This window comes from Rattus norvegicus, chromosome 6 (assembly GCF_036323735.1).
Source record: "Rattus norvegicus strain BN/NHsdMcwi chromosome 6, GRCr8, whole genome shotgun sequence".
Classification (NCBI taxonomy): Eukaryota; Metazoa; Chordata; class Mammalia; order Rodentia; family Muridae; genus Rattus; species Rattus norvegicus.
Genome location: NC_086024.1, coordinates 133,725,641 through 133,746,925, shown reverse-complemented (window position 1 = coordinate 133,746,925; position 21,285 = coordinate 133,725,641). Strand labels below are relative to the sequence as shown.

At 57.2% G+C, this 21,285-nt stretch overlaps 1 protein-coding gene across 14 annotated transcripts in view; it reads left to right on the top strand.

The window, feature by feature from the left end:
• The first annotated feature begins 2,661 nt into the window (after positions 1–2,661).
• Positions 2,662–21,285, top strand: part of Begain (brain-enriched guanylate kinase-associated) — a 36,255-nt gene continuing 17,631 nt past the window's right edge. For 2 of the 14 annotated variants that reach the window (XM_063262544.1, XM_039112985.2), the window contains exons 1-2: positions 2,662–2,800; positions 18,071–18,099. In XM_063262544.1, coding sequence (XP_063118614.1) covers positions 2,759–2,800; positions 18,071–18,099 — 71 coding nt within the window. In that variant the 5' untranslated portion in view covers positions 2,662–2,758. Of the gene's footprint in view, positions 2,801–16,573; positions 16,770–17,147; positions 17,676–17,799; positions 17,974–18,070; positions 18,100–21,285 lie in introns of those variants that run through there. The other 12 variants (XM_039112981.2, XM_017594386.3, NM_024163.2 and 9 more) reach the window with 12 other exon arrangements.

Below are 21,285 nucleotides of genomic sequence, written 5' to 3'. Positions count from 1 at the left end.
GCCATTCCAGGAACTCTCCTCACTGGGCTGTTCCCTCTTGTTTGATCAGGATATATATAGTAAGCATCCCTGTGGGTGGATGGAGATGGAAGGACAACTTGGAGACAGAAGAGACTCCTGAGCTGTGGCTATAGTGACTGATGGGGAAACCAGGCTCCTTGCTATAGGTTTGGGGCCCAGAACCTTGCCTGTAAGACTCACAGTGTGACAAAAGGCGTGACCCAGTGACGGTCTCAGGTGTGAGGCGAATGCTTCGTGGGGGTGAGGGAGTCCCTCCTGTGACTGGCCAAGGCCAGCAAGGTTACTTCCGCAGGAGCAACCCACTTCTGCTTCTGAGATGGCACAAGTATGTTGGGACAGTTATGGAACCCTAGTGTCCAGACTTCTGAGGGTTGGGGACAGGAAGTGAGGACAAGCCTCTATCACACAAGGTAGTACTCCCCATGTCCAGCCATCTTTGTCCTTTCTTTTCACCCCAGCTCAAGACAGGCCTCCTCTAGGAAGCCTGCTGGGTTACCAGGCTCTGTTGTTCTGAACGCAAAAGCCCTGGGCTCTCAAATGTTGGCGTACTCTTTAGGTGGCAGCCCCAGGCTTTCCTCCACCTAGGAGAGGGTCCTGCAGAAGGTCAGACAAGGACAGGGGGCACTGGATAACCAGACCAACGATGGCTCAAATCCTCGATCAGTTTTCTCCTTGCTAGGGGCCTCTGGGAAGAGGCATAGCCCCTAAGCTTCAGCAGCACCGTCTGAACTAGTACCACCTTTCACACGGAGAGTGATAGGGACACAGACCCGCAGCCAGGGCCAGCTTTCTCCCTGCCCCCTCCCCACTGGTGGGAGATGAAGGTGGTCTAGTCGGGGGAGGGGTGAAACAAGGCCTTGGGAGCAGCTCCAGAGTCAGGTTGGTTGAAGGCCTTCCCAGGCGAGTCTGTAGACTTCCTAAGTATGGCAGGCAGAAGCCACCCGCCCCTCCCCCTCCTCCCTAGCCATCTGTGCGTTAGCAGTAGAGGAGGCAGGGCAGAGGAGAACAACATTCCGGCTTCGTCTGAGTAGGACCCATCTCTAGGGAAAGGTTACAGCCCAGGGCAGGAGAGGTAGCTAGAACCCAGTTCTAGGAACTGCATTTGTGTTCTGTGTTCTTCCCCCTCAGGCCTTTGGAGCTGTGTATGGGGTAACATAGGACTTGAAGGGCTACTCCTACTCTGTGAGGACAGCAGGGATCAGGATTGGTGGTCCATGCTACCTCTCTTCTCAGCATGGGGTAACCCAGATCCCCAGAGCAAAAGACACATCCACCGTTGAGTCAGAGGTTAGCATAAGCCGTACACTCTGGGCCAGTGCTGCCTTCTTGGACCTGTCCCAATTGTGGTCCCTGCTCCTAGAGTCTGGGGGGTGGGGACATCCTGAGGCACACTTGACCCTCACCTTCTGCACCTGTTACAAAATAATGTCCCCGGGGAGAGGGGACGCACCTAACTTCTACCTTCTTGTCTGCCCGTTCCTTCCAGAGACTCGCTTTCATTGCCTCTCTCTTCCTTCCCTGTCAGCACCCTTTTCCTGCACTGTCACGGTGCCTGAATGCACCAGCTACTCCCCTAATTAAAGGAGAGAGAAGCTGCAGTGTACACAGCACATAAGGCAGAGAGGTGGATGGTGGTGACAGCCCCATGACAGCACGGATTTACTCGCTGCCCCTGGACTGTACACTTAAAGGTGATTAAAATGCCACCTCTTGCCATGCATGTTTTACCACGGTACAAAGTCAACATACATGCTGTGTTCGCTGCTAGTACCCCCTTATCTGCCTTGTGATAGGAGACCATGAACACACATGAACCATTGAGCCCACAGGCCCTGGGAGAAGCCAAAGGTAGGCTCTGCTGTCTCTTTCTTTCACCCCACATCCTTCCTGGCCCCGTGTGCTTGACGCCACTAGACTGAAAAGATGCTGGGGGGGCGGGGGCACCTTGGTTTCTCAGGACTTAGGCTGACCTCCACACGTGCTCCAGTTTGTGCTCCAATTGGTTGGAACCATCAGCGCCACTATGCCAGAGTCTGCCAAGTCCTGAGCGCTACTGGGGCCAAAAGGAGGGATGCTCTACCCTAGCCACAGTGGTCCTCCTGAAGTCATCATTCCTATTTGGTTACTTCTTGGAAGGAAGGAGCCTCTCCACTATTACGGGGCTCCCAAATAAAGATTTACAGGTTAGGCCCAAAAGTGGGCAGAGGGCAACTGCTGTTTAAGGAGTCCATGACAGGTATGGGGGCTAGGCATTGGCAGGAACTTGGAGAGGGTAGGGCAGTGGGCTACACTATTGGAAGCCACTTTGCTGTCTGTAAACTGCCAGCTCCCTGAGGGCAGGCACCTGTCCCTCACTGCCAAGTCGGTCCCTGGGGAGCCGAGAGGAGCTGGCCGGTACACAGCAGGTGCCTACTAAATGCTGAAGGCCCCCATCAAGTTGACCCAGGCAGTGCCCAGGACACATGTTGTTGCACCCCACACTCCTCCATTCATGCCCGCCGCCATTCATGTGCGCGGGACTCATTCACCCCGCGCGCCGCCATTCCGCGCCCTGTGCGCCCCGCGCCCACCACGTGCGCCCTGCCCGGCGCGGCGCGGGGAAGCGCCGGAGCAGCCGCGGCTGCGCGGGGCCGGGGCTGGCGGGGAGCCGGGCCGGGGGCGGGGGGCGGGCGCTCCCTGCGGGAAGCGGGGCGCTGGGGAGCCCCGGCCGCGGGCTCGGGCGCGCAGAGCCGGGGCCATGTGGACGGGCGGCCGGCGGCCGGGCCGGCTTCGCCGGGCGGTGAGTACCCGAGAGCCCGGCGGGCAGGGCGCGGGGCGGGGCGGGGCGGCGGGCACCACGCCGGGGCGGTCCCTGCGCGCGCCCGCGGCGGCCCTGGGTGGCGCCGGGGCCCGGGGCCCTCGCGCGGGGCGGGGCGGCCGGGCCTCCGCCTCTGCTGTGCGCGTGCGGCCTGAGGACTTGCGGAAGGCGGGTGTGGGGGCCCCGGCTGAGCCCACCCCGTTCGGGGGGCGGCCCTGGAGAGGCCGCAGAGCCGGAAGGAGACTGGCCAGGGGCCGCTTCCCGAGCGTGGGCCGCGCGTTAGCCCGCGCAAGCCTCGGGTATCTTCATCTCAGGCGGCCCTAGCAGGCCGCCAGCAGCCCTCCCCATTGACAGGCGAGGAAACTGAGGCTGGGCAGGCAGGGGCTCGGTCAGAGCCATTCTGCAGGCACTGACCTGCTCACAGAGCCCCAGCACGGTGGCTGGGAATTCTGCCCCTAGCATTTCCGCTTCCTGCCTGGTTTAGAGGTGTTTCCTTCCTCGTGTGTGCCCACCCCATCAGAACAAGGTTCCTTTGGGGCAAGAGCTGCGTGGGCAACATCCCTGAATTTCCTGAGCGAGCAGGATGGGAGCTAGGAAGGTCTCCTGGAGCAAATGCTGGCTGCAAGAGAAGGGAGCCATGCAGGTGTGCAGCCCTGATGGCCAGGGTTGGCCCACCAGTGCAGTCCCCGGACTAGCACCTTGGGCACATGTGGGGCATCATCTTAATGGGCTCCCTTATCCTGAGGTCCCAATACACTGGACCCCTAGAAGCGTGGGATAGTCTCTTTCGTTCTCTGGGCCTCAGTTCCCTCAGTGGCCGGGCACAAGTGATCTTTGCTACTAACAAGTCTAGGGTATGAGAAGGTCTCAGAGAAAGCCCCTTATCCACTCTGCTGTGTCTGGGCAGCCCACTAGGGCAAGTGGCCCTTGGGGGCGGCTCTGCCTGGCATCTGTGACAAGCAGGGCGGAGAGGCAGCAGCAGGGCCTGGCAGTCTCCTGCAAACCCTTAATTTTCCCACAGCTCACTATAATCAGGGCGGCTCTGGAAAGCAAGCACAGTGGCAGATGCAGGCGCAAGGCGAGGGGCTGCTGCACAGCACCCAGGACCCCGCCAAGTTACTGTCTCGCGTGCGTGCGTTCATTCCTGTGGCCTGTTCCAAACCTGGAACTGCTGGAAGACAGGGCTGCCTGGGGCCACGGCCTGTAAGAGCTTCCCATAGACTGGAAGTCGGATGAGGGACCCACATAAGCCAAGAGCAGAACTCAGTGTGAAGCAGTCGGGACGGGGACTTTCCAGTTACACTCTCCCTCTCTCTCTCTCAAGGCCTTGAGCATCTGGTTGGCCTGCAGTGGTTGCCATTTATAGAATACTGACTGTGTACTGGGTATCGTCATCAGCACCATTCCCGTAGCAGCATCCCGGAGAGTGAATGGATAGATAAGTGAATGAATGAGTGCACGGGAGGAAGGGGGTACAGCACATCGGTCAACAGGGCTTGGACACAGTCCACAAGAATCCCCTACAACTTACCAGAGAAGGGCCACAGGCTAAACTGGGGGAGCTGAAGTTAGTGCTGGGGTATCAGGACAAGGCTCGCAGGAAGTGAGAAGGTGTGAGTCTAAGAACCACGGAAAGCATCTCTCAGAAACGCTCAGTCCAAGGCCAGGGAAGTCCTTCCAGCTTAGGACTCCAATGTTCAGAGCTGCGAGCTCACTGCATTGGTCCACAGTTGTCCCAGGGTCCTCTCTCACCTCCCATCCTGCCTCAGCGCTAGTCATGGGACTGATGGAGAACGTTGGTTCCAGTCTCTGTTCTGCACTGGTTTGCTGTGTAACCTCATGCAAGGTCCTAAACCTGTACAGAGCCCCGTGTCAGAGGCCAAGGCTCTGGCACAGCCTGAAGAGGTAGGCCCCAGCAGGTGACTGGTGACTGACAGTTGGACAGCACTGTCCCTGCTGGGTCAGACTTAGAATGGGCAGATGGGTAAATGGATGGGGGCATTCTCTGTTCACCTTGCATAGTTTCTGCAAGTTTCTTGATACATGCTATCAGTTGGGTAAACCAGCCTTCAGGAGTTTGCCATCTAGTGAGAGATGTAGACATTGGCCAGTGTAGCAGGGAGTGAGGAGAGATCTCTATGTCCCGCTAGTCAAGACGAGTCCAACAATGAGCCCAGGGTCAGAGTGCTGCTTCAGAGGGAATCTCCTTCAGAAAAGCAGCAGCTATCAAGCCCTAGGCTGAGCTAGTGAGTCAAAGTTGTGTGCAATCAACAAGCTTTGAACCAAATTGGGAGGTGGGGTAGGAAGACAGATGGAGAGGCTCTAGGGCGTGCCTCTGGTGGTGCATGCTGGGATGGGGAGATGATACCAACAGGCAATGTATGGGTGGGAGTATGTAGCAGGGTAGACCCGTCGTAGGTAAGTAGAGATCTGAGAGGTGGGGCGGTGGGGAAGCCTGGTGGTTGTAAGAGAAAAGGAAATGTATGGGAACAGCTGGAAGAGCTGATCTAGAGTGAGGACCCAATGAGTAGAAGGAAATGTTGAGGCCTGAGTGCAAAGCGAATTGATTTCTGGTCTTAGGGCAGGACGGATGAATGGAGGGGTGGTTGTGTAGATGTCAGGGGATATGTGGGTGACGAGAGGGGTGGATACAGAGGAAGCATCAAAATGTGTGCTTATAGACACGGAGGGAATGGCTGTGTGAATAGCTAGATTACTGAGTGAGTGCTGGGGTAGGGAGAACCTTGAATGCCTGTTGGATAAGAGGTAGAATCGGATGGACAGAGGGGTCCAAGAGGAGAAGTGACAGTGAATGACACCTAGACCTAGGTGTGGAAGGGCAGGCCTGCGCACGGATGTGCACACATCAACCCATGAAGACAAGTTGCAGGAATGGTACACGGTCGAGCGGGCGGCCAGTAGACTCAGGAGTGAGGTTGTGAATGACAGCTGGATAAGCGCCTGTCAGCGGTTGGCAGGTGCAGACCTGGGAGGCTGGGTGAATAGCTACGGGACCTGTGGGTGGAAGGCAGTTGGCACAATGCGTAGGTGGAGCATCAGGCCATGCCCTCTGGGTGCCGCTCTCTGTTCACATGCGCCTAGATTCCTCTGCTTCAGAGACAGACAACTGAGCAGAGCTGGAGGAGGATCAGACCCTCATGCTGAGTCCTAAATCAGTGGCCCCTGTGCTCACCCCACCAAGGAATGAGCTCCCCTGTAAATGAATTCAGGGAGGCATGTAGCATTCATGATGCCCCATCTAAAGATGAGCAGCCAGCCTGACAATCACGTGGGAGGTTTCTCTCATGGTTGGGGAGACCCTGAGGAAGGTCTGGGTAGCCTGAGCTCACTTCCTTTCTGAGGAGTGAGAGGTGGTTGAATCTGAGTGACATAATCCACAGAGTAGGTGTGAGGCGCCATGATAGCCAAGAGCTGTGGCTGTCTGGGGGGGATCCCTGTGCTATCAGCAGGAAGCTAAGTGTCCCAGGGGACTTTTTGGAATTGCTTCCATGAAGGGGAGCATGGGGGCAAATCTGGTGCTTGGAGAATGCAGGAGAGAAGCAGTGGTCTCTAGGGTGCCTGCTCCATACGTGGTCTGTGATGAACCGTGTGTATTTCCCAGTACATCCCAGATCTTCCTCTGGAGACAGAGTGGCTGTCCCTAGCTTGGAGAATCATGAGAACAAGATGACTTGGGTTCTCAGGGCTTACCACCTGCCTGTACGTGGGGCCTCGGGAGCTGCAGGCAGCATCTGCCTCTCCTTCTTCTCCCCAGAGTTTTTACATCACCTATGGTATCCTGTGCCACCATGATGGAGAACAGACTTGCCATGCAACCCACCAGAGGGAGAGTGGTGCCCTGGAGGGCTTGGGAGGTGGGCAGGAGTGGGGATCCCTTCTTGAGATGGTAACTCAGGCTACCAAGAGGCTAGCAGGCCCAGACCACGAGTTGTGATGGCCGGCCTGAGAGCCAGCAGGTTGTTTTGACAACAGAACTCATCTGATATGGCCGGAACTCAGGAATAGGCTCAAAGGACCTGCTGGACAGAGCCCCAGGTCCTCCAGGGACCACACATGCTGGTGCCATAGGCAAATGAGAGCCCCTGCCAGTGAACCCCAAGTTCTGCTGGGACTTCTGCCCATCACAGTTCCTACTGCCCTGCCTACCCTGCAAACCTGGGTACAGTTAGATGAGAGGGTGCTCCAAGGTCTGATGGGCCATTGGAAAGGATCTAACCTCGGGTCCTCCAGTCCAAGGGGTCTGTTCTATCAGGTGACGAGGTAGGGGTGGAGGAAGGTTGGGAATGCAGAGGAAACGTCAGGCATTGTGGCAGGGACGCTGTGGTTCTTCCAGGGACTGGAGACTTCCGTACATCTTCATCCAACAGCCCAAAGTAGGCTTGCATCAGGTTGGGACAATACCTGGGGGCCAATATCTGAACTTGCATGTCTTTCATGGTACCCACCCATCCATTGACAAATTCATTCACCCATTCCCTACATCCCCCTCCATTGATTCACCTACCCATTCATCCATCCACCCACTCCCTTACACACCCATCCATCTTTCACCTACCCATCCATCATCCACCTACCCATTCATCCACCCCTCCAGTCAAACCTTTCACACACATCCACCTTCCCATCTATCCACTCATCCACCCACCCATCATCCATCCACCCACCCACTCAGTCATTCATTCACCTATTCATCAGTGAGTCTATCCATCTACCTACCTACCCATTCATCCAGCTAGCTACTCATTTCCTTACTCATAGGTCCGCCTACCCATCTATCCATCCACCTGTCCATCCATCCACCAATTCATTCACCTACTCATTCATTAGTCTATCCATCCACCCACCTCTCCATCTGCTTACCCATTTATGCATCCATCATCTACCAATTCATTCATTCACCTGTCCATCCATTACTCTATCCATCTATCCATGTACCCATTCATCCATCCATTCATTCATCCACTCAGTCCCTTACACAACCATCCATCCATCCATCCATCCATCCATCCATCCACCTACATATTCATTAGTCTGTCTTCCCACCTATCCATTCATCTACTTACCCATTTATCCATTCATCATCCACCCACTCATTCATCCATCTACCCCTCCATGCATACACCCATGCATCCATCTACCCCTCCATCCATCCACCCATCCATCCACCCACCCACCCCATCCATCCATTCATACACCCACCCACCCATCCATCCACCCACCCACCCCACCCATCCATCCACCCACCCACCCCACCCATCCATCCATTCATACACCCACCCACCCACCCATCCATCCACCCACCCACCCCATCCATCCATTCATACACCCACCCATCCATCCATTCACCCACCCACCCATCCATCCATTCATCCACCCATTCATCCACCCACCCATCCATCCATTCATCCACCCACCCACCCATCCATCCATTCATCCACCTACCCACCCACCCATCCATCCATTCATCCACCTACCCACCCACCTACCCATCCATCCATTCATCCACCCACCCATCCATCCATCCACCCATTCATCCATCCACCCATCCATCCACCCACCCATCCATCCATCCACCCATTCATCCATCCATCCACCCATCCACCCACCCACCCATCCATCCATCCACCCATCCATCTACCCACCCATCATCCACCCACCCATCCATCCACCCATCCACCCACCCATCCATCATCCACCCATCCATCCACCCAGCCCCCTATCCACCCACCCATCCTAAGCCATGTTAAGCCTGTGCTATGTGTCAGATGCAGTGCAGAGAATTGTTATTCAAATGAGAGCCACAGAGACCGAGCAGATGATTGCTGGGGGGCTGTGTCATGTGAAAGGCAGTGGGTATGAAAGACGCTGGCAGACACATCTGATCTAATTGTGGGGACAGCAAGGGACAAACTATGGAACTGGGGCTCTAAAGGCTAGTCAAAAGTTAGATGAGGAAGAGAATGAAGAGCGCGCACATGTGTTGCAAAGGCCACTGGGGCACCAAGAGTTTGGCACATTCGAGAACTAGATGCATTCCTCTGGGGGCAGTGGTGGGACGGCCCTGGATCATCAGAGTTCTGCAAGCCGGGTGGACATATGACACTGTCGAGTTGCCTAGGCCGAGGTTTACAGAGCTGGTATGGCCCCATGTGGGAGGCAGGTGATCACAGGGTTGCAGGTGAGACTTGGTGGCATGTGGGGCCTGAAAGGTGATGGTAGAGGTAGTGGGGAGGTGGTCGGGGTAGCACAGAGCTGGTTGCAGTTTTCCCACTGAGGGCAGCTGAGCCCTCGGTGGTGCCACTGCCTGCTGAATCCTGCCACCATTAGGATGGCTACCATGGCCTCCAAAGAGGTGTCTAGCAGCACCCAGAAAGCTGGCACCTTGGGGGCTCGTCCTGCAGAGTCCTAGTAGACTTCAAGATGTGCAGTGTGGACAGGTAGTAGTGGAGGCTGCTAGATGGCTGAGGGCCTGGGCTGCTACCACTTTAGTTTCCTGTGAAGCTCAGGGGTGACCCAGGCGCACAGCTTTCCTGCCTCATGGCACTACCCCATGTCGCTGCACCTAGGCCATCACTACAAGTCCCCACTCCAGAGTTAGCAGCCGCCACCACCCACCTCATCCCCGAGTATCTCCCTGGTACACTAGCCACCAAGACTAGAGTAGCTATGACGTAAGCAGGACAGGGCCATCTTTCTACAGTTAAGGTGACAACAGGGGCAGGAAGGGTAGGGCTACTGTGAGGATCCAGTTTTGTCTTGTCCTTCTGTTCCTCTTGTCTCTTCGTATGGCCTTTGCCACAAGTGTGCTTCATGGTGCAATGCGGCTGTCACAGCTCCAACCACAGAGTCAGAGGGGTGGAGGAGTAGGACCTTGTAGGATGTGGGGAAGCTGCCTGGACTGTGGTAGAGAGCTCCCTAAGTGATGCACCCGGTGTTTTTCATTTCCCTGGCTGCAAGGGAGCCTGGAAAGTATGGGCTTTTAGCTGGGATGCTATCTTGCATCCCAGATGAAAATGCATTTTCTTTGTTCTTTTTTTTTTTTTTTTTTTTTGGTAGGCGTGTGGGATGTGTGTACATGTTTGTATGTGTACATCTAAAAGTGAGAGGTTAACATTATTTGACTTCCTGTTGCTCTCCACCCAGTTCAGCTAGACTGGCTGGCCCGAGAGCTCCCTGGACCCACCTGCCTCCCTCTGTCCAGTGCAGGAGTGACAGAGAGGTCTACCGCTTTCGAGTTTATTATTTACTTATTTATTATTATTAAGTTGTTTATTTACATTGCATCTTGATCAATCGAAGTTTCCCCTCCCTCCTCTCCTCCCATTTGCTCCCTGTCTCCTCCCTCCCCTGCCCCCACAAACCCCTCCTCCTCTTCTCCTCAGAAAAGGGGAAGCCTCCCAGGAATATCAACCAGCCTCGGCATATCAATCGCAGTAACTCTAGGCACATCTTCTAATGAGGCTCGACAAGGCAGCCCAGCTAGGGGAAAGGGATCCGAAGGCAGGCAACAGAGTCAGAGACAGCCTGTGCTCCTGATGTTAGGGGTTCCACATGAAGACCAAGCTGCACATCTGTTACACATGTGCAGAGGACCTAGGTCTGTCCCATGCAGGCTCTCTGTTTAGCTAGTTCAGTCTCTGTGGGTCCCTATGGGCCCAGGTCAGTTGATTCTGTAGGTTTTCTTGTGGTGTCCTTGACCTCCCTGGCTCCTTCAGTCCTTCCTCCTCTTCTTCCACAGGATTCCCCGAGCTCTGCCTAATGTTTGGCTATGGGTCTCTGCACCTGTTTCCATCAGCTGCTGAGTGAAGCCTCTTGGATGACAGTTATGCTAGGTCCCTATCTGCAAGTTGAGCAGAATATCGTTACTATCAGGGGTGGGTCCCTCTCGTGGCATGGGTCTCAAGCTGGACCGGTTATGGGTTGGCCCGCCCCTCAGTTTCCACTCCTTCTTTGCACATCCCGTGGGCAGGACAGATTGTGGATCTAAGGTTCTGTGGATGGGTTAGTGTTCCAACGCCTCCTTGCCTGGTCACAGGAGATGGCTGGTTCCTGCTCCATATTCCCATATCTAGGAGTCGTAGCTTGGGTCAACCTCATAGATCTCTGGGAGTTTCCATTGTCCTGGGTTTCTAACTTGTAGCGGAGTTGTCTCTCCCAGTACTCTCTGCCTCCAGTACTCTCTGCCTCCGTCTTCCCCCCATATCCTCCTCTGGACTCCCAGCACTCCCCTCTCTCTTGCCCTCCCCTCTCCTCCCTCTCCGCTCGCACATTTATATGGGTTCCTAACTGAATTGAATTCAGCTCCTGACGTTTGCACTCTACCCACCGAACCATCTCCTTGGCCCTGAATGCACACTTTTAGGAAGAGTTATTCGGCACTTGTAATCCGGCCTCGTTGCTGCACGTATGGCTTCCCTGTGTCTATACTGAGCGGTAGCTGTTTCTGTTGTCTGTCCTTCAGTCCCCAGTTCCTAGTTTCAGCCATGGCATCCCCTGTCTGCCCACTGGGCAGAGCTGAGGATGTGACCTTCTCTCTCTGGCACTTGAATGACAATCAATTTTAGGGGCGGGGCCGCTGGGTGCTGGCATTGAGTCAATGGGTAGGAGGGCATTCGCTGGTCATTGTGGCCTGACCCGAGAGGGTATGAGTGTTCCGCCTGTGGAGACAGATGACAGAAAGCATGGCACTGGACCGCCTAAGAAGGATGCTTACTGGAGCCAGCTCCCAGGCCCGGAACCCTGACCCTCCAAGCTCTGGACGGATACATTCCAGCTCCCTCCTGTCATCCAGGGCAGAAGCCCACAGGAGGGAGATCCACAGCCCCAGCACGGGCCCAGAGAACATCGTATCCCACCCGAGCTGGGAGACTAAGGCACTGGGGTGTCCGGGTTCTCCTTCTCCAGCAGAATCCCCTGGCCCAGGCTGCAGGGTTGCTGGGGGATCCCTTGCCCGCTTGTGCCGCCAGCGGGAGGCCAGGATGCCTTTCTCCAAGTTCCTGGATGAGGTCACTGTGCGTGTGCTGGATCCAGTGACCCTAGAGGGCTTCAGGGGCTCCCAAGGCCACAGCCAGGAGCCCTCTCCAGGTGACCACAGCACCGGCCCAACCCAGGAACCCCAGCTTAGGGTCACAGCTTCAGAGGAGAAGGAGCCGGCTCGGTGTCCCTGGCACTCCTTGGAGGAGGCCACAGGCCTTGGCTGCGGTGAGCAGGGAGAGCCAGCTTGCTCCCCCAGCCTGGACGGGGTGAGTCCCAATCCTATCCCCCTACCCCAGCATAAGCATGAATGAATGAGTCTGCTCCTTACAGGTCCTGTCTGACCGCGTTATCATAGTTTTGTTGTGATCTGTGTGAACGAAGACCTAAGAACCCAAAGCATGAGTCATGGATGTGGAAGTGAAAGTTCTGGCTTCAGAGCAGCCAACCAGGTCTGGATCTGAGTAAACAATCCCGGTAACAATAGCACAGCATTGCTGGGTCAGCCAAGCCTTCCTGGTTTACCAGAGGCTCCTAAAGATACCCTATTATGGAGGACAGTGCTTATTCTGGAGTTCTCTTTCTTTCAAACTCCATTAGCAAAGGTCTATAGCTCTTGGGATAGCCAGTGGTCTAGGGAGGGGTCTGCGTGCCTATTGGCTCATCCTGCTCTAAGCTCCACATGGGCTATCTCCTTCTATGTTCCTCAATGGGCAGGGAAGGACACTACAGAACCCAGCTGCAGTGAGTCTCCAGTCCATCCTCATGGCTTGCCTGCAGAGCCAGTCCTGGGAGGGGGCATAGAGTCCTCTGCTTCTTAGAGGTCCCCAGAGTCTCCTCAGGGTCCACCAGGGCCAGATGCCCAGTGTGTGTCTGGATGGGTGTTTCTACATTCCTGGACCTCAGTTTTCCCAGCAGTGAATGACTCTGGTCATGTCCCCATCTCCTCCATGAGACACTAATAGTCAGGAACCCCCACTGTCTGCAGCTGTGTCTGTATATATTACCCCCTCCCCCACACCCTGCCTCTCAGGACCTTCAGGGCGCAGAGGAGTTGCTGACACCCAGGCCTCTGGAAGGCTTGGTTCAAAGGCTCTAGTTACAACCTTCAGGGGTGGCACATGGGGAGGGGTTGTAGCTGAGAGTCTTGGGGACCTGTTGGGCCAGGGGTGCAGGATGGGGTGGGACCAGCCTGAAAACCCTGTGAGAACCAGTGCCTCCTCCAGGGAGGGAGAGGATGACTCGAATGTGGTGCTGCGTTTTAGTCCTGCCTCTGTCCTGTCTGGCCACAGGTAGTAGGTAAATGAGACTGCCAGTGTGGACGGTCATAGGAAACTGCAGCTGCTACAGACTTGGGACTGAAGCTCAGTCTTACTTAACCCAGTGTGAGTGACTTCAAAGCCAACTTTTTTTCTTTTGAGAACTAAGTGTCAAAAAAGAAATCAAGAGACACCGAGCCAGTGACGTGGTGGGGTAGGATTGTGACAATATGCTTGATATTGAGTGACCCAGAGCAAGTAGCTTCCCGTGGGTTTGGAAAGTGCCTCTCTCACTGGGAGCTGCGCGGGGCAACTGCCTCATGCCCCCGATCTCTTACCATGTGGGAATGTGGGACGGAGTTGCTAGATCTTCCAAATTTTTTCAGTAGGAGCCAAAAATATGGATTTTAAAATGTAAACTCTTCCAATTTTTAAATGTTGGCTCAAACATTAAAAGGAAAAGAAAAAAACCGAAAGAAAGAAACCTCAAACAGGCCAAATACAACATGCTAGCAGGCCAGATTTAGCTTGGTAGGCCAGTTTGCAGGCACAGGCCTCAGTGACAATGTAAGAGGGTTGCAGGGGGATCCCTGTGAGCCCAGAGAGCCCAGAAAAGCCCAAGGAGGCAGGGTCTGCTGTACTTAAAAAGGAGGCCTTGCCCTCTTCTTGGGCCAGCGCCAAGCCATGCTAACTTGCGAGGCAGTCTTGGAAGGGTATTCTTCTTGCCCCCACCAGCTGAGGTTGCCATGGAGACCCTACAGCACACACACAGAGCCTGGGGGGTGGGAGGGGGTGCCTAGGGATGCTAGATCCTGTCCTCAACTTCCCATGATCCAGCCGTGGCACACAGGTAACTTCTCACCCTCCTAGCAACACCTACTCTGCTTTCTGCTTCTGGACACAATGGAGCCTCTAGGTACTGGCCTGGCTCCTGGGACCTCAGGGCTATAATGACCAATGTCAGGGCCTAAGTGCCACCTCCGGGCTGCCACTCCCAGATCTGCATTTCCTGACCCTGTTTTCCAACTCCAGGTTCCCATGTCTCCATGGATGCCTCCCTCCAGACTGTTCGGGCAGCTTCAGACCCTCCAGACCAGGGCTCCATCCTCCCTCCTCCCTCCTCCCTCCTCCCTCCTCTGTACCACCTGTAAGCAGTCTGTGTCCGGGAGCCTTTCCTGGTCCCCACCTGGCCTGATACAGGAACTTCAGATAAACTCCTGGGGTAATGAGTATCAGCGCAGGTAGACACTGCCCTTCCTCAGTATCAGGTCTCAGCCCCCAACCCATGTTCGTTGAATGAATACAAGAATGCCAGGACCAAGTTGAGGTCCTTTGGGAGGTGTCCTCCGCGAATAGCCATTAAAGACTGGCTTTCTGTAGCAGGCACACTTTGCAGCCCAATCCTCAGGACAGCCCCTTCCATGGGCCACCTGTCCATCACAGCACTCCCCAGGGGATTTTCCATCCCTCCCTCCTAGATGAAGCACTGAGGCTCAGACAGGGAGAGAGCCTTGCTTGAGATGACACGGCTGATTAGATTTCCCCATTTCAGTCAATGAGGGGTAGGCTCTCCCTCTCCCCCATAAGCTTAAGCTGTTTCCTCTGCTCCTGTCAGGATGGGAGTGGAGGAGAAAAAGCCAGGAAGGACAGGGGAGGACAAATGTGGACTGGGTGCAGGCCCTCCTCCAGGCTGACTTGCTCCTTTGAAGTGGCTTCAGTGCGTACCTAGGCTGTTGTGTGTAGCAGGACCTGTGCCTGTCTTCAATGGGCAGAACTCTTCCCAGGGTACCCAAGAGCCCAGGCAGACCTCTGGCTGGCAAAGGCAGGCTTCAGGGAGGGCCAGGGAGGACCTTTGGAGGATGAGACAGATAGCTGGACTGGGTTAAAGGCACCGTCTTTCACACAGGCTGTCCTCACCTGTGCATTGAAGTGCCACCTTGCCTTGTGACACAGTAACCAGGGCTGAGGGTCCTGCACTGCCTGTGTAGCCAGAGAAGAAGTCATCAGCTGTGCAGAAGTCTGGGCATAGCATCCTAGATGCACATAGGTCCTGAGACAGGAAACTGGGTGACCAGATGGCCTGTGTGGGGAAGAATGGGGTCACTGCTAGGTAGGGCCGAGTGTGTTTCAATCCTCACCAAGGCATAGCCACTTACCTCAAGGGCACAATGGGATAGGGAAGCCTTTGTTCCCTAATGACAGAGGGTGGGTACCAGACCAGGGCAAGCCTCCCGCTTCTGTCATTTCACACTTGATTCATGAGAATTTTGTAGGAAATAAAGATGCAGGTGGCAGAAAGAAAGTGGCCCACCCTGGTCACAGGGAGCCCAACGTGGGGCACAGGACATGTGATGGGGGGACCCTTGGGGCATCGCAGGCCCTGCAAGCTGTGGCAGGTGCCTGAGAAAGAGAGGTACATCCACAAGCAGGCTCAAGTGAAAGTGCTGGAAAGCAGTGGTCCCCTGGGCCACAGGTCCCAACCTCCACCTTCCTTTGTAGATGCTTCCCCATGTCTGAGGTTAACGAAGGTGAGCACAGAGTTGAAATGAATGCTGACGAACACCATGGCTCAGGAGGGCCAGCTTCAGGTCCCCAGTCCCTGAAACCCCATGCCTGGTGGCCCCTCCTCCACCTGGTCGGGCTGCTCTGGATGGCACTGGCAAAGACAGGGGCTTCTGGCTGGCTCGATCTAAACCCAGTAGCTACCTCGATTCTCCATGCAGGGCTGCTTGTGGAGACCGACTGTAAAGGCCCGGGGAGGAGGGTGCCTGGGGGTGGGGGCGGAAAGCATGGTGTCCTACCGGTCCTGGGTCAGAGGAGCATCAAAGCCAGGGGCCCAGAATCTAAGACAGCTGAGAAAAGGGGCAGAGGTTCATCTCTATTGTCTCCTGCCCCGCCCCACCCCCACCCTAGCCACAAAGCTACCCACCACCTTCCTTGCCTCTTTCCCAGTCCCTTGGGGGGAAGGGGGTTCCCAGATGAGCCTTCTAGAAGAGCTGAAATCGTCGATGTAAATAATTGATGTTAGCTTTTTAAAATTAAATTTTAATACATTCTTATTAATTCCAGACAAATGCCCCGGCAGGTCATTCACTGTGAGTGATTGAGGAGGCCGAAGACAGATGAGGGATGGCCCCTGCCTTTGGGTGAAAGAGGCCTTTAAGAATGGCGTCCAGACCGAACAAGCAATGTCAGCTTGAGGGCCCAGCTTCTTGTAGATCTAGGGCCCGATGTCTGGAAGGAGCTTCCGCCCTGGGCCGGGGGCAGGTGGCTTTCTTTAAGGTGGACCCCAGACTTGGGGTGGAAGTGTACCCCCAGATAAACCCCTGGAGAGCCCGCTGCTCTCCTTGGTGTTCCTCCCTGGTGGTAGAATCCCCATCGGCCACCAAGTGAGTGGGGAGCCATTAGATGAGCACTTGGACTGGGGGGGTTGGTTTCATCCTGGCTGGCTCTGACCCTGCCAGTGGACGGCTCCTCCCACCCTGCGCTGGCTCGAGGAGGCCAAGACTGTTGGGTGCTGGGTGTCCTGGGGAGATCCGGGGCTCCTGCGTGGAAACTCACAGCTAGCCAGGGGAAGGCTGGAGAAACCGGACTTCTGTGCCATAGGACCCAGGCATGCCCTCTCCGTGTTTATTGAGTGCCTGCTATGTGCTGGGACCCAATGCAGGAGATGAAAGCTGTGATGGGGACTCAAAAAGGTGGGCCTGGGGCAGAGGGGCGCTGGGGGTCGTGCTGGTATGCGCCAAACTCTAACTAGAGAACTCTAGTCCTGAAGGAAGATTCGTAGGAGGGGGTCTGGGCTCGTGCTTTTTGTAAACTTTTATTAAAGTGTGCGGGGAGGGAAGCCCACCGGGCGCCCCAGGGGTCCTTTCCCTAACCCAGCCCCTCTGCAGCCCGCCAGAGCTGGAGGGCTGCAGAGCGCCTGGCCGAGCTCCTCCCGCCTTCCCTCCTCCAGATTTCAGGAGAGGAAACTGAGGCTGGGGGAGCACCAGGGAGGCCTTCTCGGGCGCCGGGGAAGTTGCTGGCCGAGCCTAGCCGCGGCTCCGAGGCCGGGCTGCGCCCTCGCTCGGCGGGGCGGTGGGGGAGGCGGCGTGGGGCCCGGACCGAGCGGAGCGCGCTCCCGGCGGACGCGGCGCGGCGCCCAGCGCGAGGGTCCGGGATGGGCAGCGATCAGTCTTCCCAGGTCTGTGGCGTCGTCCCAGGGTTCAGACTCCAGCACTGCCTTTCGCGGGAGGGCGGGGGCAGCCCCGGGGCGGCCTCGGCCGGGCGCTGGAGAGCCCGTTGCGCGCAGGAAGTACGATCCCGCTCGGGCCGCTCACCGTCCCCAGGGTTCGCCGGAACCCGCAGGGTTAACAGGGGCTAGTGGGTCCCGGGCGCGAGGAGAGGCCGTCCGACCCCGGAGGGTCTCCACGCAGCACGCGGGCGGGTCTGCGCCAGCGGCCCGGAGCCCCGCCAGAGAACCGGACGCGCCGGGGTTAATCCCACGGGCCCAGGAGGGGGGGCAGGCCCCGAACCCCAGATCGGAGGGCAGAAGGGTCCTGAGCAGAAGCAAGAGTGCCTCGCTTCCGATGCCGTTCCCCTCGAGCTGCGTGAGCGCCGGCCGGGTGCGTGGTTCCAACACTCTCCAGCGACTCGGCGCTCCTGCGCTGCCGGGCTCGGGAGGGACAGAGGGAGGGAACGGGGCAGCAGGGGTTAACGGCGGGCCGGGGAGCGGCGGGGGCCGCAGCCGCCCAAGAGTCGACGGGCACGGCGGGGGCCCCTTCACTAGCGAGGCTGCTAGCCGCCCGGGCCGCTGCACCTCGCGTCCCCGACCGGTCTCCGGCTTGGCCCGGGGGGCGTAACTCGGCGGCGGCCCGGGCGGGCTCACCTGTTACACAGCCGCGGCCCGACGCGCCCACTGAGGCACGGGGGTGCGGGTTGGGGCGCGCACGGGGCTGCCCACGAAAAGGGCCAGTGGGGCGCCCTGCTGCGCGCTGACCCTCTCCTTTGCTCTCCGCAGGCCTCTGCCGCAGACATGGAGAAACTCAGGTGAGTGCCGCGGGCGGGCCGGGGGTGAGGGGGAGAGCCGGCCAGAGGGCGCGGCGGGGCTCGGTGGGCGCGGGGTGGGCGCGGGTGGCGGAACGGGATGCGCGGCTGGGCGCGGGGCAGCGCGCGGGACTCGGGGCGGCCACGACAGGGGCGTCATCCCCGGCCGGTCCCCAAGGCCCTCGCGCGCTTGCCCCCTGGGACCCCGGGACCCCGGCGTCGCGTCCCCGCCGTTGCGCCGACAGTTGTCGGGGCCGGGGTAGCGAAGTTTGCGCCGATGGCGGCGGGCGGGGATAGAGCCCGCGCGGCTTCCCAGGCCCCGCGTCTTGGAGCCATTTTGGGGGAACCCCGCGGCCGCGGCCCGAAGCGCCCCCAAGGCCTTCCCGCGCACCCTAACATAGAATGGGGGCCCGGGTTCCGAGGGGCCCCGGCGCGCGGCAAGCCAGGGACCAGCCCATTTGAATATTCGCGGCTTTGGCCGCCTTCGCCCTTTTCTTCGGACAACCCCCCTCCCCCCCCCACAGTGTTTTCCTCCCGAGCCTGGGCCCAGGCTGTGTGTGGTCACTAGGCCCAGTCCTCCGGTTCTGGGTTCGGGGCCATCGCCCCTGGTCTGGATGGTCTCCTGGCCCCCTTGTCCAAGACCAAAATTGTCAATATGGAAATAACTGGGTAGCAGGCCACCAGTCCCTGAGGGGTAGGCCTGGCCGAGCTCAGGCCTGGCCCAAGGTGGGGCCTGGATCCAGGGGAGGGGCTGGGCCTTCCCATCTGACCTTCAATTCTGATGATGAGTGGTCTCAGATACCCAGGTATCTGGAGACAAGAGCAGAGGACCACAGGCCTGGCACCAGCATACCCTGAGCTGGGAGGGGTCCAGCCTCTTGGGACCTCAGAACAGAACCTGAAGTCAGTGGGCCAAGGCCCACCTTGCATGGTCCAGGCCCGAATGGAAGCATCCAGGCCTAGAACGCCATTGTTCTAACTATGGTCATAGCAATGACCTCAGGCCCTCCCCAGGCCAGGACCCTCCCTGGGGCCCCTCCCCTGGCTGGTTTTCATCATCACCCCCACACTGAGGGAGGGGACACTATCCAGCCCAACTGGGACTGGAGAAAAATTCAGATAGACTCCCTACTTAATTCTCTCCCTCCCTCCCTATGCTCAGCCAAGGGCCTTGGGTGTTGTGTGTGTGTCAAGCCTGGGGCCTGGTCAACCTGACTGGGGACATAGGTAGGTAGATGTCCTGTCCTCAGCTGAAAGGGGAGGGCTGGGAGCAGTGGTTAGGGCCTGGGCCCTGGGACTGAGTTGGATCACATGACCTTCCAGATTTGGTGAGGTCTAGAAGAGGGGACTCGGTATACCTCTTGGAATTGGAGTGTGAAGGGTCCCCTCCCCCCGCAGAGTTGGGGAGGGGCTCATTCTTGTCAGCTGCTGTCCTTCTAGCATTATGCTTCCCCAGCTCCCTCCAGAACATTCCTTCCCTGGTGGTATGGTTACTGAGGGCCACAGTGAGTTTCTGACTGGAGATGAGGGTTGGGCCTGAGGAACCAGAGGTAAGGGAATCCAGTCACATGACTCCTTCAGGGTGTCACAGGATTTGGGGTCTCACAGATCTAGCTTCTAGACAAGTCCTCCTCTTCTGGGTTTGAGCTTCCTCAGCTGCAGGATGAAATGCCCCTACCAAGGGATGTGAGGGAAGGGGAAAACAAGGGTCTAGTCTGGGGTCAAGAGCACATCGGAGGCCCGGGTAGACTGTCTCCAGAGAGGGGACAGTCCACTAGTCCCAGGCAAGAGGAAAGGTATTTGTGCTTGAGTGAAAGGGTCTTGGGTATCCAGACAGAAGGTGATATGAGCTGGGGTTTGCCTCCTGGGGCAGAGAATGTGGGTTCTCAATGCCACAGCCTGGGACATTGGAACTAGAGTTCTGGGAGGTCCAGCCTTGGTCCCTCCCACTGCTCCCCTAACCCCCTCACTCACCCCTCCCGCCTCAAGCTTGAGCCTGGGTGGCTAACTTGAAGGATGATTTCGATGGCAGCCTTTTGTGAGCAGAATTGTGACAGACTCTCCCTCTCCTCGCCCCTCCGCCCAACTCTCACTCCACATTGTGGTTCCCCTATGGAGCCTTCAGCAAATTACTGCCTTTCCCATGGTCCTCCCTGCTGGTACAGCCTTTTCCTATTCCGCTATACAGTAAACTTTGAGGTTCTAATGACCCTCTACGCTGGGGTTCTTACCCAATCTGTGCACCAAGCCCTGTCCAGGATGCTGAGACCCAGCCCAGCCATTCAAAGCAAGCACTCAGGACAGAAAACTGAGGTCTGCCCAGGATGCTCCAGGCTAGGGACATTAGCTTCCTGAGGTATTGGGAAATGACTCTTAAGGATGCCTGAACCGAGGCTCAGGATCACAGGATAGGCAGGATACTCTACAAGAGCACAAAGACCTCTGGGCTCAGAAAGCATTATGGGACAGAGGAGGAACGGGGAGTGGAGGTCAGGGGACTGTCCCAGACATCCAGAATGAGGTTCTTCTCCTCCCCAGTGCCACACGCGGGCACCCTGAGAACAAGACTTGGCTCTGACCTCTCTCCTGCTAGCCCCAGTGCCTGGCAAACACTTGCACACAGTAGGACTCCTGGGGGGGGCACTGGCACATAGTGGGTGCACAGCCACACTTACTGATGGTCTGGCCTCATGGCTGCAGCCCAACCTCTCCCTGCTCAGGTACTCCACCTCCAGTTGTCTATGAAACTCAGACGCTGCAACACTGGGTCATCTCTGTATCTCGGCTGCCTGATGGGTGGTGGCCATGAGCCTCTCTCTGCTACCCTGTTAGGCAGCCCCCCCCCCACTCTCTGAGCTGCAGCTTTGCCTCTGTGCTGAGGTGTAGGGAGTGCTTGGCAAGCCCAAAGATCCCCTCACTGATGACCACGCCTTCTGCCAAAGCCAGTCAGTCCTTAAAGCAGTGGAACATGATAGTCTCCAGAGAAGCAACACAGAACCAGTGATCACACATGTCTAACATGTACAGCAAGCCTGAGGACCAAGTGCACACTGCCACCCAACCCAGATCTCCGAGACCCTTCCCCCATTCACAGCCCCAACCTCAGAGTCACCGAGACCCTGGCTTTTTGTATCTTCAGCAGTTCCAACTGTGTTTCACTTGAATCCCCACCTGCCCTGCCCCCTTGGG